The sequence below is a fragment of the Rhinatrema bivittatum genome, chromosome 3 (genome assembly GCF_901001135.1).
Source record: "Rhinatrema bivittatum chromosome 3, aRhiBiv1.1, whole genome shotgun sequence".
NCBI classification, from domain to species: domain Eukaryota; kingdom Metazoa; phylum Chordata; class Amphibia; order Gymnophiona; family Rhinatrematidae; genus Rhinatrema; species Rhinatrema bivittatum.
This window is the reverse complement of record NC_042617.1, coordinates 16,402,576-16,418,154: the sequence shown is the minus strand read 5'-3', so window position 1 is coordinate 16,418,154 and position 15,579 is coordinate 16,402,576. Positions and strand designations below refer to the sequence as shown.

The following is a 15,579-nucleotide window of genomic DNA, read 5'->3' as shown; positions in this document are numbered from 1 at the left end:
TCACACCACTAGAAGGATCGTCTGACAAGAGGGTTTTATACAGCTGGCTTAATTTTTTTTTGCAGCACGGGGTAGGAATACAAAATATGCCAGTTCAATCAGCGCATTTTCAAAGTGCAGGAGGGAGTCATGATCACCAGTCTGTACCGTGTGGTGCATTAAAATTCTGCTATAATAGTTGTCCTTCCACATTTTTTAATGCATTATGCCTATCTATATCTCATTTTCTATATATTTCAGTGTTTCCCAACCTTCTCAAGCCTATGGCACATCTCCATTAACAAAAACGATGCGTGGAACACCAACTTCCACAAAGCAGGTAGTGAAGACGTGGAGAAAACTCACATTGCCAAAACAAATCGCTAGGAAAGCACTGAAATCCCTGCCAGTCTCTCAAATTTTAAGCCAAAGGGAGAAGGAGCGGGGATGCACATGAACCCATCCCAATGGACCAGCTCCTTCTATACGCAAGTGCAAGAGAAGGGAAGAGTCGGTGTGGTGTGCAAAGCCAGTTTAGGGGCATATTTACTAAGCTGCCGTAAGGGTATAACGCGAGATAAACAGCATTTATTGTGCGATATACCCAAGAGTTGTAGCTACAGTAACTTTTTCCCCAGAGGCATCAGGACGCTAACACATGTCCCAATGCCTTCGGCCTGCTTCTTAAAGGACAACATGATCTGGAAACACCCCTTCTTCCAATATGCCAAATCCCCACCCTCCCCAAGGGCTCTGGGGAGATCCCTGCTGCCACTAGAAATGGCTAAAAAGTAAAAAAAAAAATGTTTTAAAGTTATACAGTCATGCGGTGATGCCTTGCTCGCCTACCTAAACCGCTTCCTTTCTCACTATAGTTCAACCCCCAATCCAAAATACCTCCCTACCCCCGACCCCCCTGGATCCCCCCTTACAGAAAACCTAATTGCTGGTGATCTTGTGTCCCCTCATCTCCAACATAAAAGAGAGACCTCAGTGATCTAGTGGCCTGCCCCTAACCCCCCATCCCCTGGACCGCCCTTACCTACAGAGAGTGGCCCCGGTTGTCCAGTGGCAGCATGGAGCACCCCCGAGGCTCAGAGCCTGTTGATACCAACTTTCAAAATGGCATTGACTGGCCTTTGCCCCTATCATCAACCTGCGGAATACCCCTGCCAATGATCCCTACGTGGTAACACGCTAGAGATCTATATAGACCTTCTCTAAAAATCACTCGATCTTTGGCAGTCTAATATCAAAACCCAACCTCCAGCCTACATTAGGCACCGTACCTTGTAATTATGTTATTAACCCCCATATATCTTAATCCAAGTTAATTCAACCTGTTCATTGTAAGACATTGACTTGTCATTGTTACTGTTTAGAATGTAAACCGAATTGATCAGTAATTCTGTTATTGGAAAGTCGGTATAGAAAAATGCTAAATAAATAAATCATGCGGGGAAGGGACAAATATGACGAGAATGTCCCCTCTCCGGTATTTGTCCCTTCCCACGATAAAATATCACGGCTTAATAAATGACCTCCTTGGCTGCTGCTGCTGCTCCCAACAGTCAGTGAGAGATACATCCAGTGCTCAGTGCATGCACTCCCCATCTCACTCAGCCTGGGGATAGGACTGAGGCTGGAAGGACTCAAAGTCAGGGAAGATGAGGAGGTGCTATGTGTAATGTATGTGCTGCACAAAGCAGGTGCCAGCTATCCATACCCTGCTTGCCGCCCGTACACTCCGGGAGTCATGCTGCAGCTAGGAAGAGGTAGCATGCACATGCAGGATAACACATGTCCTGAGAAAGGAGCTCATTCTGTTCTCTTGTTACTGGGAGGTGCTAAAAGCAGAGCCCGGGTGCTGGTCTGGATCTTAGCATTCCCTCATCAGGTCTGAAGTCACAGTGGATGGGAAACACTGATCTATCTATTTATAGCACCAATGGAAGCAGATAGTTTAGCATGCATAGACTGGTGGGGGAGGGGGTTTATCTTATAGCCCGGGTAGTTGCAAAGTGCGCAGATACTTTTTTCTAGACCTATTTTGTGGCTAATTTTTCAAAGAGGAATTATCTGGGTAGCTTTACTTGGAAAACCGCCTGGTATAAAACAAATGTGCTAAATGCGCTCCATGTACATAGAAAATATTATGTACAAAATGTTACAAAAGTCTAAATTAGAGAACACGAACTCTTGTATGATAGTCCTAAATTCACTCGTATCCAAAATATGCTGCAAGCGCCACAGTTTCACGACTGCCTGTGATTGGGACCGGAAGGAAAATGCCAAATCCAAGCTGGCTGTCAAATTCCTAACCTTGCTTGATACAGGAAGAGACACACCATCCAAAGAAAACTGCTCTGGCAAAGTATCCCCACCATCCTGCCTGACCCCTGAGAGCATCCGATTTTTTATGGTATTATGCACCCTTTTAATGAACCTGAAGGTTATCTTCAATCGACCCCGCAATCGGAAACGCCAGCTGAATGGCGTCTGCGTACACCATAAACTAAGCACCAAACTCTTGCAGCAGCTGAGAGAGTGGAAGCAGATATAAATAAAAAGCAGAGGGGATAGTGAGAAGCCCTGAGCAACACCAGAGCAGAACTATCCCCCTCCACCTGAACCTGCTGTGGACACCCCTCCAAAAAAAGAGCAAAACCAGCGATAAACTACTCCTCCAGTTCCTACCTTCCTTAACCTCTATTTTAAAATAACACCGGAAAGGCAGTCAAACGCTGATGAAACATCAAGCAGAACTACCATAACTGCTCTCCTGTCATCCAGGTACCTCAAATTATGGTCCAAAACTGATACCCGCAGAGTCTCAATTCCTTGTCCTTGCTCATCCTGCTTTTTTTTTTTTTTTTAACTTGCTCTGGTAATTACTAATCCGGTTACAAAAATAATTAACCTCTTTCATGCTCCTGCAAAGGAGTTATCTCAGGGCATGGGAGCCCACTGCTTAAATAATCCCCATTCACAAATCCAGCTACTGCAATTTGCTGATTTATCTTGCTTTATTTGTCTTAGAAACGCAGTAACGGAAAGAATAGTTCCCATTCAGCTCTATAAACAATCTTCAAAACTTTTGGCAACCCCGTAAAAAGGCCCGGTGGTGCTCTTAATTCTCAGGAATATGCTTTCAGGAAGAACCTGTCCAGTGTTGCAGAATAATTGAATCTTTTTGTAAGAATCTTATTTTCTGGTTATTGATGTATAAAAACTGTTGTTGGTACCGAGAGCTGTTCCTCATTATGTGTTTCACGAATGTCGGTAAATAAAAGTTCATAAATAAATAAATAAATTAGCCGAGAATATCCGGTTCTCATTTTGGGGGTCAAGCAATAAAGTCAGTCTGCCTCAGGAAAAAAAAACCCAGCGTCATTACAGTTTGAACTGCAGCAAGATGTTCTCATGCCGAAGGTAATTTTCACAGGAACTTGTGCGGGTAAAGCAGTGCTTGACCCACAGAAATTGTTCTTTAGAAAATCGTGTGATCGATCCACATGCACAGGGGGACGCATGCAGGGGAGAGGTGCTCAGGTGGTGGAGTCTGGGCAGGGTTGGGACTTATAAACGTAGGATTTCATTTTAAAAGGTGTGCGGGTACATTCTCTCAGCGAACTGCAGGTGAAACTGTGTGTGTAGGTTTTGCGGGACAATCCTCAAAGCGGATTTATGCGTGCACATCCATGTAGAAAACTGGTGTGTGTGCATATTTGCCAGTTAACTCATTTGGCGATGTTACCCCGACTATGTGAAAAACATTTTGAAATCCACAGCTGCGTGACATTTTTGCGGAAATTGTTTAACCCGAAGTTAATTTTTTTTTTAAGGGGATGGCAGGGGTATGAATACAACCATGGTTTAAAAACTGATTCTGCTCCTCTGTCTGTGTCAGTCTCCCTTCTGCTGAGCTAAAAATATATCTGACAAATCAACAATCCCTTGTGCTGTGGATGTAGCAGGCAAAGTGTTATCTTTTCTATAAAGTGGTCCAAAAAGAAGCAGAAACAAGCTTTCTGGCCTTTGCCAGGGCTAAATCTCACAGAAATATCTGCTGTGGCAAAATTTGTGAGCAGACATCTCGTTTTCAACGTTTTAGACCAATGGCGATTGTTATGTTACTTAATGTTCTGGTTCGTGTATGTATATGTGCCCTAATCTGCAAGTGTGATGATATGGTATGATGGCCAGTAGGAAGCGCTGTCCTGTCAGCAGATAGGTAGAACTGCTGCCTAGGTACCAGACTGTCCCTGGTCCTAGACCCAAGAGGGAACACGTTTCCTGACAAATGCATACACGTATATTTTCTGATGATGCGGCATTTGACCTCCATAGAAGTATCAGACCAACCACATGAAGGAATGCATCTCAGAGGCCTTCCACTAATGGCCAGAGAAACTCATATCATTCAAGTGTTTTTTTATCACACACTCTGGAAGGTAACGACGTTTGTGACAGATACTGCAGCAGAAAACCTATTGAAACGGGCAAGTGGAGGGAAAGCAAAATATCCCCTGATTCCAGCTGTCCCTGCTCTATGCAGAATAGATTTTTATTATTGCACTTAGGTGCTGGTCTACACTCAACCTCCCGGATATTGCCTCCAGTTCTGTATCACCAACATCCCATTTGTTGCTTTACCCACACTTAACACTTTTGTCTAATTTGTTTCACTTGTTTAGTCTGAGCCATCTATTGCATAAAACATCTCAACAGTTTGGCAGTCTTTGTACTGCTGTGGTTATAAATTTGCTAGAGCAAAGGAAAACTCAGGGACAAACTATTGCAAGAACTACCACATAAATCAGTCAGGGACTGGAAAAGGGAAGACTGAAGAATTCTGAATGTCAAACGCTAAACAGTGTAAACATCTTATTTCATCATAATCACTTGGATTGCTTCTCTCAAGGCCTCGTTTATAACTAGTTTTTGTTTGCAACCAGAATAAACTGTTCACTGCGCCAGAAATGATTTTTAATAATGACCTGCCTGGGGACAGATCTGGCAGTTCCTGTCTGCTCCTTTGTCCTGTCAGCTCAACTGGAACCAGGGTTCATATCTGGGGCCATGAGCCTTCGTTTCATATCCCCCTCTCAAATTACGTTCCGTCCGGTCATTGTGGTGATAGTCCTGGGCTGGGGCCTTCTACCAGGGATCCTTCTGGAACTCTGACATCATAGGCCCTGAATCCGGCCACTAAGTGTCAGCCATGACTCCCTCCTGTCCCTCCTCAGGGATGTGACCACTGCCTCTGCAGCATCCCCAGCCAACCCCTCAGGGATCAAATGGGGAGCCTTCTGCATGGCAGTGCCTAGCACTTACCATCTGAACCTCCAGGCGGTGCTCGCCAAGTCGGTTCTACTGAAAAAAAGATAAAAACTTCTTCACACACCCGTGTTTCAACCCAGTGAATCTGTCTCAAGGGAAAGAGCTCCTCTCTGGACTTCTTTACATTTTCTATACCCAGTGGGGTTTTGTTTGTATATTTGCCAAGAAAAACAAAAGTGTCCCTCTAAAAAAGTGAAAACCATAGCAGGCATCACTACAGTCCAAAGGAATATCCCATAAAGCTTACAAACTGGTGCTGTATGTTTGACTCTGCTAACACTAACCCTTCAGTGCGGGTTATCGTGTGCAACTCTTCCTGTTTCAGAATATCAGAATGCATGGTAAACAGCCAAGGAAAGCACTTGAATGCATCCCTGAGGGGATAGCGAGTTTCCCAGTTCTATATGCCACAGAAGGGTAGTACTCACCCCAGCCAATACACAGATAGAGCCGAAAGATCCTCTGCTCTGAGAAGACAGCGAGAGCCAGCAGCGTGTGCAGGTACACACCTTCAACCAGAAGCCAGTAATAATTGGCAGCCACGCAGTACTGCATCATCACAAAGACCAGCCTGCAGCTTAGGGATTCCTGAGGAAGCGAAGAACAGGTCTCAGTATGGAGGGTCCCAGAGAAGGAAAGGACAGAATGCAAAACCTGCAGAAAGATGCACAGGTGTGGATCTTCTAAAGTCCAGTTTTAAGCATTAGGAGGAAGGTCTCACAGTGCTATCTGAAGACACGCAATCTTTCTGTCTAAGTTTTTCCCTAGTGTCAAATTTATACCTTCACCACACTGAACAAATAACTAACAAACTAACTAAAGACTTGTACTGTTCTTGCACAATGTTTTCCTCACAGAATGATGACAATTGCATGAGAATTTGGCTTGGAGCTTAAATGTTTCATAAACGGAAAATTCATACAGTGCATGCAGAAACACAAGAGATCCAATAGATTTTTTTTTTTTTTGTTCAATCCTTTATGTTGGCTCTCAGTGTTCAAACAAACTGAGGATGAGATCCAACACTGGGTCTACAAACAAAAAAGCAAAGATTTTAGCAACTTGTCAGCAGGGGTGAGAGAGATCAGTGTAGGCCTAAGCACTACGGGAGGGTCAGGCAGAAACTTAAACTTCTCCTGGAAGAATTTGGGAGGCTCCCAGGAGATGACAGTCCGAAATGTTCAGCACAATGAGACCCTGGCCTGAGGGATCGGAGAGGGTGGGGGGAAGGGAGAAGAAACCGTAAAACAAAGCAAAAAAAAAAGGTCCACCTGATGCAGCTGTGGCGTATCAGTTCGTATGGACTATTTGTCACTGGAGTCATGAGATAATAACAGACCTCTGCATTTGCCCGGCCCTGAGGCTTGAGGCAGACTGGTCACCGGTTAGCCGGCTGAATGGAGGTGAGGGATGGATGGAGAGCACGGGGCTGAGTGCAGGCCCCACTCGAGAAGAGCGACATTTTTGGACAAGCGGTGGGAGTTACCTGATAGGAGATGAGTCCGTCCCACTGGTTACGGTGCATTGCTGTGCTGTACATCCACTTCAGCGCCGCGTCCTTGATGAACACAGACACTGCCCTCAGGATGAAGGAGGCGAAGAGATTCAGGTGAATGGAGTTCCTCGTGCAGTGCAAATGCCTGTAAGACAGGGAATCTGGGATTTAACCGCGCTGCCGGGAGAGGGGGCATTTGTACCAGGGCTGTGTACCAGGACACTGCAGTTTATTCACACAGAGATGGATGGACAAAGCATTTTTTCCCATAGAAACCCTTCAGTACATGTGGGCCACAACGCTGTATTCAGTGGCACGTCTGGTTAAAGCAGAAGTTTAGCAAAACCTTTTACATTATTTAATTGATAGATAAAGAGAAATCTTTGAGAGCCTCTTTTTCTTGTCAGCTTTTACTTCATTTCTAAGATGAAGTGAGTGGAAGATGCAAGCCCCAGGGTAAGACTGACTGAATATGTACAGATTGTGAATTTGTTGGCATATTAGGGATTGAAGGAAAGGTTCTATTATGGTTTAACCTCTTAATTACCAACACATAACAATGGGTTAAAATAGGTCAACGTTGTTCTAGATGGTTTGAAACCAAGTTGGGGGTCCTCTAAGGCTCATCTGCCTTGTTTAACATTTTTATGAAGGATTTGGCTATATTGTTAAAAGACCAGGGTGTAATCTTTTATATATTTGCTAATCATATTTGATGGTCTTGTAAAAGGAACTGATTTTTCCACTATAATGGGTAAAATCAATTGTTGGTTATTGCAACATGATGTATTTTTAAATATTTCAAAAACCACTCTTCTGTGGATTGGCAGGAAAAAGCCTAGCCCTTGTTTTACACATTTAGATTATGAAAATGTTAAAAGACCAATTGTTCTTGAATCAAAGAATCTTGGAGTTCTTTTAGATTTTGAGCTCTCATTAAAGTCACAAGTATGAAAAACTTTTTTTCATACTTGTATACTTTTATAAATTGAAGATGGTCTGCCGGTTGAAAGCTATTCTGCCCAAGGAATTATTCAGAACAGTAGTGCAATCAGTAATATTTATGTCTCGTAGACTTATTATAACAGTTTGCTAGTAGGCCAGTCAAAAAAAAGTGGAACATGCAAATCAGCCAACGCAAAATGCTGCTGCCCGTTTAATAAAGGGAATCCATGACCCCTATATGAAAGGAACTCCACTGGTTACCAATGCATTCGAGAGTTCAATTTAAATTGTTGCTAATGATTCACAAATTGCTTTATGATGAAAATGTGAGTTCCTTGGGTTTTAAGCTTAAAAGCTATGTTCTTGCATGCTCACTCGGATCGGTGGATGCCTATTTGCTTAGCTTCCCCTCTTTTTCTTAACTGTAATCTGAAGACTATTTATTTATTATTTATTTATTTATAACTTTTTTTATACCGAAGTTCAGGTAACAGAATTACTTATCACTCCGGTTTACATTACAACAGGTAGTAAACAATGACAACATATGTCTTACAATGAACAAGGGAGTGAACAACTTGGATAACATAACATAACATAACTAGGATCAGTAACAGTACGCACTATTAGAGCGAAACGAGGCCATGGGGAGGGAGATTTGCTAATGGGGGGGGGGGGGGGGGGAAGGTTGTTTGGGGAGAGGGGGAGGAGGGAGTAATTTATTATTGATGAGTAAAAAACATGAACATAGGTTCTGGGTGTCAACAGTGTGTCAACAGTGTGTCAACAGTATGAACAGTCTATGAACTATGCAGGGAGGAGCGTTTTCTTACCTAGGCCCGACCCTCTGGAATAAGTTGCCTGATACAACTTATTCCACAGGGTCGTAAGCAGCTAAAAGCAATTCTTTTTAATGAAGGATTTTAGTGGGTATTTGAAATTTGATGTCTATTTTAAATGTGTAATGTGTTTTAATTGTTTAATGTACAAACTGATTTTATGTCTATTGTAATTTTATGAATGTATTTATTGTGATCCTCCTTCCCCTGAACACTTTTGGAGGTGGGGGAATATAAAAACATGTAAATAGATAAATAAATAAATAAAATATTTGTTTCTTTAAGGAGTGTATTGGGACAATCCCCAGGGATCGGGAAGACGCACACATAGACAATCCTCAGGGGAGCCCCAAACACAGCATCCAGGTCTCTGCCACTGCACTCTGCTCGCTCTTTATCCATAGTGAAACGAGGTGCTGATTATTTATAAATAGGGTTTATTGTACCTGTCGGTATTAGGCCTAAAAATGTCAGAGCTCAATTTCTGCAGGGGCCCTCTATTTGGAACTTCGGAAAATTGTAGCCCCGCCCTCAATGTGCCTCTCGCCTTTGAGCCGGATTCAAGATCCATGAAAAGTCATGGATGCGCCAAAAAAGCCCGGTAACATAGTAACAAGAATACATGCTGACAGGCAAAGACCAAAACGGGTCAACCTTTTTGGCCCAGCCAGGTGTTCAGGGTGGAACCTCCGTGCAGGTCACTCAAGCCGTAAAAGTGGATGATAGCCACTAGCCAGACCACTTCTTTTAGTTATTCCTTCTTGTGGTGCACCGAGGGCTCTCCCTGCCGGTTGAAGCACCAATAGTGCATCTTGTGCCGCAGGCTTTCATTTTCCACAGTTTTTGGAAGGGAAACATTTCTCCAAAAAAGGTGATTCAGAAAGTGGGGGGGGGGAGGCACTATTGCCTGCTTCTCTAAATTTTGATCTTGCGGGAGAGGGGGTTGGTGGGGGAGTGGGAAGCGAGCAGACTCGATTCCTGTCACTCTTTTTGTGCAAGTTTTTGCATGCACAGATTTTCTCTATTTTTTTTTCCTTTTAGAAGTTTCCAGAAATTAAATCCTTGAGCACACCTTGCACTATTTCAAAACTCTGTAAATGCATTGATATTCCAAGTTTTCAAAGGTGGTTATTTTTTTGTTTGATCCTTATAGCTGGCCCTTCATCTGATGAAAGTTTATCTTACAACAGAGATTTTGAGGGGCAGGAACCTTCCATATCTGTTACCTGTAGGACTTGGGCTCATTTGGTATTGTGCATCTGTGTTTACTTTGCATGGTGCAAAACACACTAACGGTGTAATATCAAAGCTAAATACCTGGATGTGAGTGCCAGGGCTTCTAGATTCATTTGGGAAAATACAGATGTGACCTGTAAACACAGATGCAGGCTCTTCTATCCCTCAATCAATAACTGTGTGCTCTGGGGAGCACTGAGCTGTGATGTGTGCAGTTTTCATCATTCGGCAATGGCTTATAAATGCTGACACCTGTTCCTCGGGAAAGATTTATCTGAGGTCTCTGATTCGCTTTTGGCAGGGGATCTCTGCCGTGGAGGTTTCTCTCACCCAGTTTAATTTTGTGTGTGTGTGTGTGTGAGAACTGCAAAGAGTAAGATGACAATAATTAGCGGGAGGCTACAGACCCAGAGCAGCTTCCTAAGAAAACTCAGGGTGTGCGCCTGGTCCTTTACTGTACAAACTGAGAGGAAAGGACAGGAGCTCAGTGCAAAATAAGACACCAACAGGTCAATTTTAAAAAGCGTGTATGTGGGTTGTATGCGAGCGACGTGGATTTGAAAAAAAACGCAAATATTTGCATTATGTACTCATGCGTGCGTGACAAAAAAGGGGGCAGAAAAGAGGCGGGGATAAGACTTACATACGTAACTCTGAATTTTAAAAATGAAACCCGCAGCGCACATACGATAGATATCTGTGTAACTTGACAGCTATTCCTGAGAAGGAGCAACTCTGTAGATCCCAAGGACTTATGGGACGGGGAGGGTTCTGGGTCAATTTGGCAGCGTGCAGGACCAGAGGGTTCTGAAAGACCTCGCTATTAACTGGCCAAACTGCTGGACTCATTGGAAAACTAGGAATGTGCCTCACTTGAGCATGTTTTAACATGTGCTGACATGTAAGCATAAAAGCCAACGTGGTCCCATGGAAGACACACGCGTGCAAGCTGTGCTCGAGTAACCTCTTAAAATTAGGAGCAGACTTACGCGTGGTTGGTGCATTTTAAAACATAGGCACGCAAGTGCATGCAGGATTACAAATTTTAGTGTATTGTCACTCGCGTGCCGATACGCTCGTATATGGATGCGCGCGCACTCATTTTAAAATCGACCTCTAAAGCTACTGAATTCCCAGCCCGCCTTCAGTTTGTCCTCACAGGGCTCATAAAATCCTGCCATTTCAGTTCCAGGAAGATTTTCTCCTGTCCCTTCTCCAGCCCCTGGGAAGCAGAAATGAACAGGTAAGGGAATCATAATGTTTCCTGAGGTCTGGCTCAGGACAGGAAGGGTCAGAAGGAAGCAGCCACCCTCCCTGATTTTCCTAATTGAAGTCCCTCTGATGAGTGGGAGAAACCTACAAACCCCCCCCCCCCCCCCCCCCCCCGGAAAAGCAAATTATCTTGCCAGTTAAGGAGCTGTCTTTAGAAGAAAGAATCAGAGGTGATCTTTTTTTCTAATAAGTCTCAAACTCATTTTTTTCAAAGCCTAAATTCTTTCTTTTTCTTCTCCCTGTTTAGGATGTGTGAAGTTCTTAGGACAGACAGAGCGCTTTAAAAAGACCTCTATGTGATAGGGAGGATCAACTTGGTGGGGGTGTGGCACTTTAAGTCCGGGAGGGTATAAAGTCCAACAGGATAAAGATCATACAAGAGACTAAATGCTCAATAGAATTTATATGGGTAGAAATCCCATATGTGTTGGGTAAGTGTATAGTGATAGGAGTATACTACCGTCCACCTGGACAAAATGGTCAGACAGATGATGAAATGCTAAGAGAAATCAGGGAAGCAAACCAATTTGGCAGTGCAATAATAATGGGAGATTTCAATTTCTCCAATATTGACTTGGTAAATGTAACATCAGGACTTGCTAGAGACATAAAGTTCCTGGATGTAATAAATGACTGCTTCATGGAGCAATTGGTTCAGAAACCATCAAGGGAGGGAGCTATTTTAGATTTAATTCTTAGTGGAATGCAGGTTTTGGTGAGAGAGGTAATGGTGGTGAGGCCACTTGGCAATAGTGATCATAACATGATCAAATTTAAGCTAATAACTGGAAGGGGGACAATAAGTAAATCTACAGTTCTAACACTAAACTTTCAAATGGGAAACTTTGATAAAATGAGGAAAATACTTAGAAAAAACCTGAAAGGTGCAGCTGTAAAGGTTAAAAGTGTTCAACAGAAATGGACAATGTTTAAAAATACAATCCTAGATGTGCAGTCCAGATATATTCCAAGCATTAAGAAAGGTGGAAGAAGGCAAAACGATTACTGGCATGGTTAAACGGTGAGGTGAAAGAGGTTATTTTAGCCAAAAAAACATCCTTAAAAAATTGGAAGAAGGATCCATCTGAAGAAAATGGGATAAAACATAAGCATTGTCAAGTTAAGTGTAAAACATTGATAATACAGGTGAAGACAGAATTTGAAATGAAGTTGGCCAAAGAAGCAAAAACTCATAATAAAAACTTATACGAAGCCTGTGAGGGAGTCAGTTGGACCGTTAGATGACCGAGGGGTTAAAGGGACTCTTAGGGAAGATAAGGCCATTTCAGAAAGACTAAATTAATTCTTTGCTTCCATGTTTACTAATGAGGATGATGGGGAGATACCAGTTCTGAAGATGGCTTTCAAGGGTGATGAGTCAGACGAACTGAACCAAATCGCTGTGAACCTGGAAGATGTAGTAGGCCAGATTGACAAACTAAAGAGTAGCAAATCACCTGGACCAGATGGTATGCATCCTAGGGTACTGAAGGAACTCAAAAATGAAATTTCTGATCTATTAGTTAAAATTTGTAACCTATCATTAAAATCATCCATTGTACCTGAAGACTGGAGGATGGCCAATGTAACCCCAATATTTAAAAAGGGTTCCAGGGGCGATCCAAGAAACTATAGACCAGTGAGCCTGACTTCAGTGCTGGGAAAAATAGTGGAAACTATTCTAAAGATCAAAATCATAGAGCATATAGAAAGACATGATTTAATGGGACACAGTCAACATGGATTTACCCAAGGTAAGTCTTGCTTAATAAATCTGCTTTTTTTTTGAAGGGGTTAATATACATGTGGATAAAGGTGAACCGATAGATGTAGTGTATTTGGATTTTCAGAAGACGTTTGACAAAGTCCCTCATGAGAGGTTTCTAAGAAAACTAAAAAGTCATGGGATAGGAGACGATGTCCTTTTGTGGATTACAAACTGATTAAAAGACAGGAAACAGAGAGTAGGATTAAATGGTCAATTTTCTCAGTGGAAAAGGGTAAACAGTGGAGTGCCTCAGGGATCTGTACTTTGACCGGTGCTTTTCAATATATATATAAATGATCTGGAAAGGAATACGACGAGTGAGGTTATCAAATTTGTGGATGATACAAAATTATTCAGAGTAGTTAAATCACAAGCAGATTGTGATACATTACAGGAGGACCTTGCAAGTCTGGAAGATTGGGCATCCAATTTAATGTGGACAAGTGCAAGGTGTTGCATATAGGGAAAAATAACCCTTTCTGTAGTTTCACGATGTTAGGTTCCAACTGTTCCATATTAAGAGCTCCCACCCAGGAAAAATATCTAGGAATCATAGTGGATAATACTTTGAAATCGTCTGCTCAGTGTGCTGCAGCAGTCAAAAAAGCAAATAGAATGTTAGGAATTATTAGGAAGGGAATGGTTAATAAAACAGAAAATGTCATAATGCCTCTATATTGCTCCATGGTGGGACCGTACCTTGAATACTGCGTACAATTCTGGTCGCCACATCTCAAAAAAGATATAGTTGCGATAGAGAAGGTACAGAGATGGGCAACCAAAATGATAAAGAGGATGGAACAGCTCCCCTATGAGGAAAAGCTGAAGAGGTTAGGGCTGTTCAGCTTGGAGAAGAGACGGCTGAGGGGGGATATGATAGAGATCTTTAAGATCATGAGAGGTCTTGAATGAGTAGATGTGAATCAGTTATTTACACTTTCAGACAATAGAAGGACTAGGGGGCATTCCATGAAGTTAGCAAGTACCACATTGCTAATTAGAGAAAATTATTTTTCATTCAACACACAGTTAAGCTCTAGAATTTGTTGCCAGATGATGTGGTTAGTGCAGTTAGTGTAGCTGGGTTCAAAAAAGGTTTGGATAAGTTCTTGGAGGAGAAGTCCATTAACTGCTATTAATTAAGTTGACTTAGGGAATAGCCACTGCTATTAATTGCATCAGTAGCATGGGATCTTCTTGGTGTTTGGGTACTTGCCAGGTTCTTGTGGCCTGGATTGGCCACTGTTGGAAACAGAATGCTGGGCTTGATGGACCCTTGGTCTGACCCAGCATGGCAATTTCTTATGTTCTTCTTATTAGAATGGACTCTTGAGAGTTTATGAATTCTGCTTTCCTGTCCCTCCCAACGCAGCCTGTGGGGTGAAACACAATATCCAAGTTGGGGTCTATTAAGTGCATTGTATTACCTTAACCACTTGAAACTTGAGGAGTCTTTTCAAATAAAGATATATACATTAAAGAAACCAGAAGGACTGATTTAACTGTACTACACGTATTTTGCAATGCTGGAAGTACAGCCACGGTGCCGGCAACTTTCTAGGCTAATTAATGCTCGGACAAGGCGACCGATCAGAAGATGCTGCCCGCCCCGAGTGTTTCAGGCTAGGCCTGAGTCCGTCTGCGAAAGCTGCATGCGAAGTGGCACAAGAGTGTTTCAGGCTGCCCAGGCCACTGCTGAATGATGCCCACTGCTGGGTCTGTACACATTTTTAATAAAACAATTCCATGGGCTGAGCCAATTAGCACTTGTTAAAAGGTGAGAGAAGGAATAAACTATTGCCATGGGCTCTTCTCACTTAGTCTCTGAATTAAAATGTGCCAATTATGGTGCTTAAGTATGAGAGCAATGGGAATGCTTTGTGCTTCCACAAAACATACAGCACCTACAGATTCAATTATCCTCATTAGAGGGGCAATTTACCACACACTTGTCATCCAGCACTAAACAGATTTTGTGCTCTCAGTGAATTGCTACCATGATCAAACAAAAACAAAACTGCTAATGAGTTTTGGGCTGCTAATTTAATTTGGGAAGGACACGCAGAAGTGCCTTCTCTGACACTCTCGCTTTTTTCAGGCCTTTATCCCTTGTCTGTGTTGTCCTAGAGCAGGGATAAGAATTCGTAAACACTGTCTTACACCCCCTTGAAGCCTGGACTCTGATCCCATGGACACACTGTGAGTCAGCCAAGATTATCTTCAAAAGGTGATTGGAGCAATCAATGATTTTATTTACAGTCTGCTTTTCAATAGGTGCTCTGGGCAGGGAACAAATATCAAATTAATAATAATAGACAGCCTGGGGAAGCAAGACGGCTGATACTCTGTGATCCTGCTTTGAGAAGCTTTGCTATGGACTAGATCTCATCAAGGGGAAAAAAAGCTACATTTGCCAAAATAGTGAAGAAGAAAGGGAGGATTTGCACATACCCTATGCCTTCTCCCCAGAGATCAATCCGATAGACTGTTATGTCCAGTGGTTGGTGCAGATTAGAGAACTGAGAGATTGAATTACTGGGATGCGGCTGGAAGAAGTAGCAAGTGGCCTAATGGCATGGATGTGGGTCCTTGGCCGTAGCATGGTTGATGCAGCCAAGCAGATGAACCTACTAAAGCGATGCCGACAGCAGGTGGACTCGCTTTTACTAGAACTGGATCAGGGGTTTCACCTATCCCAGCCC

The 15,579-nt window shown here is 42.8% G+C and overlaps 1 protein-coding gene across 1 annotated transcript in view; it reads right to left on the bottom strand.

Moving 5' to 3' along the window:
- GLP1R (glucagon like peptide 1 receptor) overlaps window positions 1–15,579 on the bottom strand; it is a 328,220-nt gene that overhangs the window by 82,029 nt on the left and 230,612 nt on the right. The window contains exons 6-7 of the mRNA XM_029592923.1: window positions 6,809–6,962; window positions 5,751–5,910 (exon numbers count right to left, since the gene is read on the bottom strand). Coding sequence (XP_029448783.1) covers window positions 5,751–5,910; window positions 6,809–6,962 — 314 coding nt within the window. The remainder of the gene's footprint in view (window positions 1–5,750; window positions 5,911–6,808; window positions 6,963–15,579) is intronic.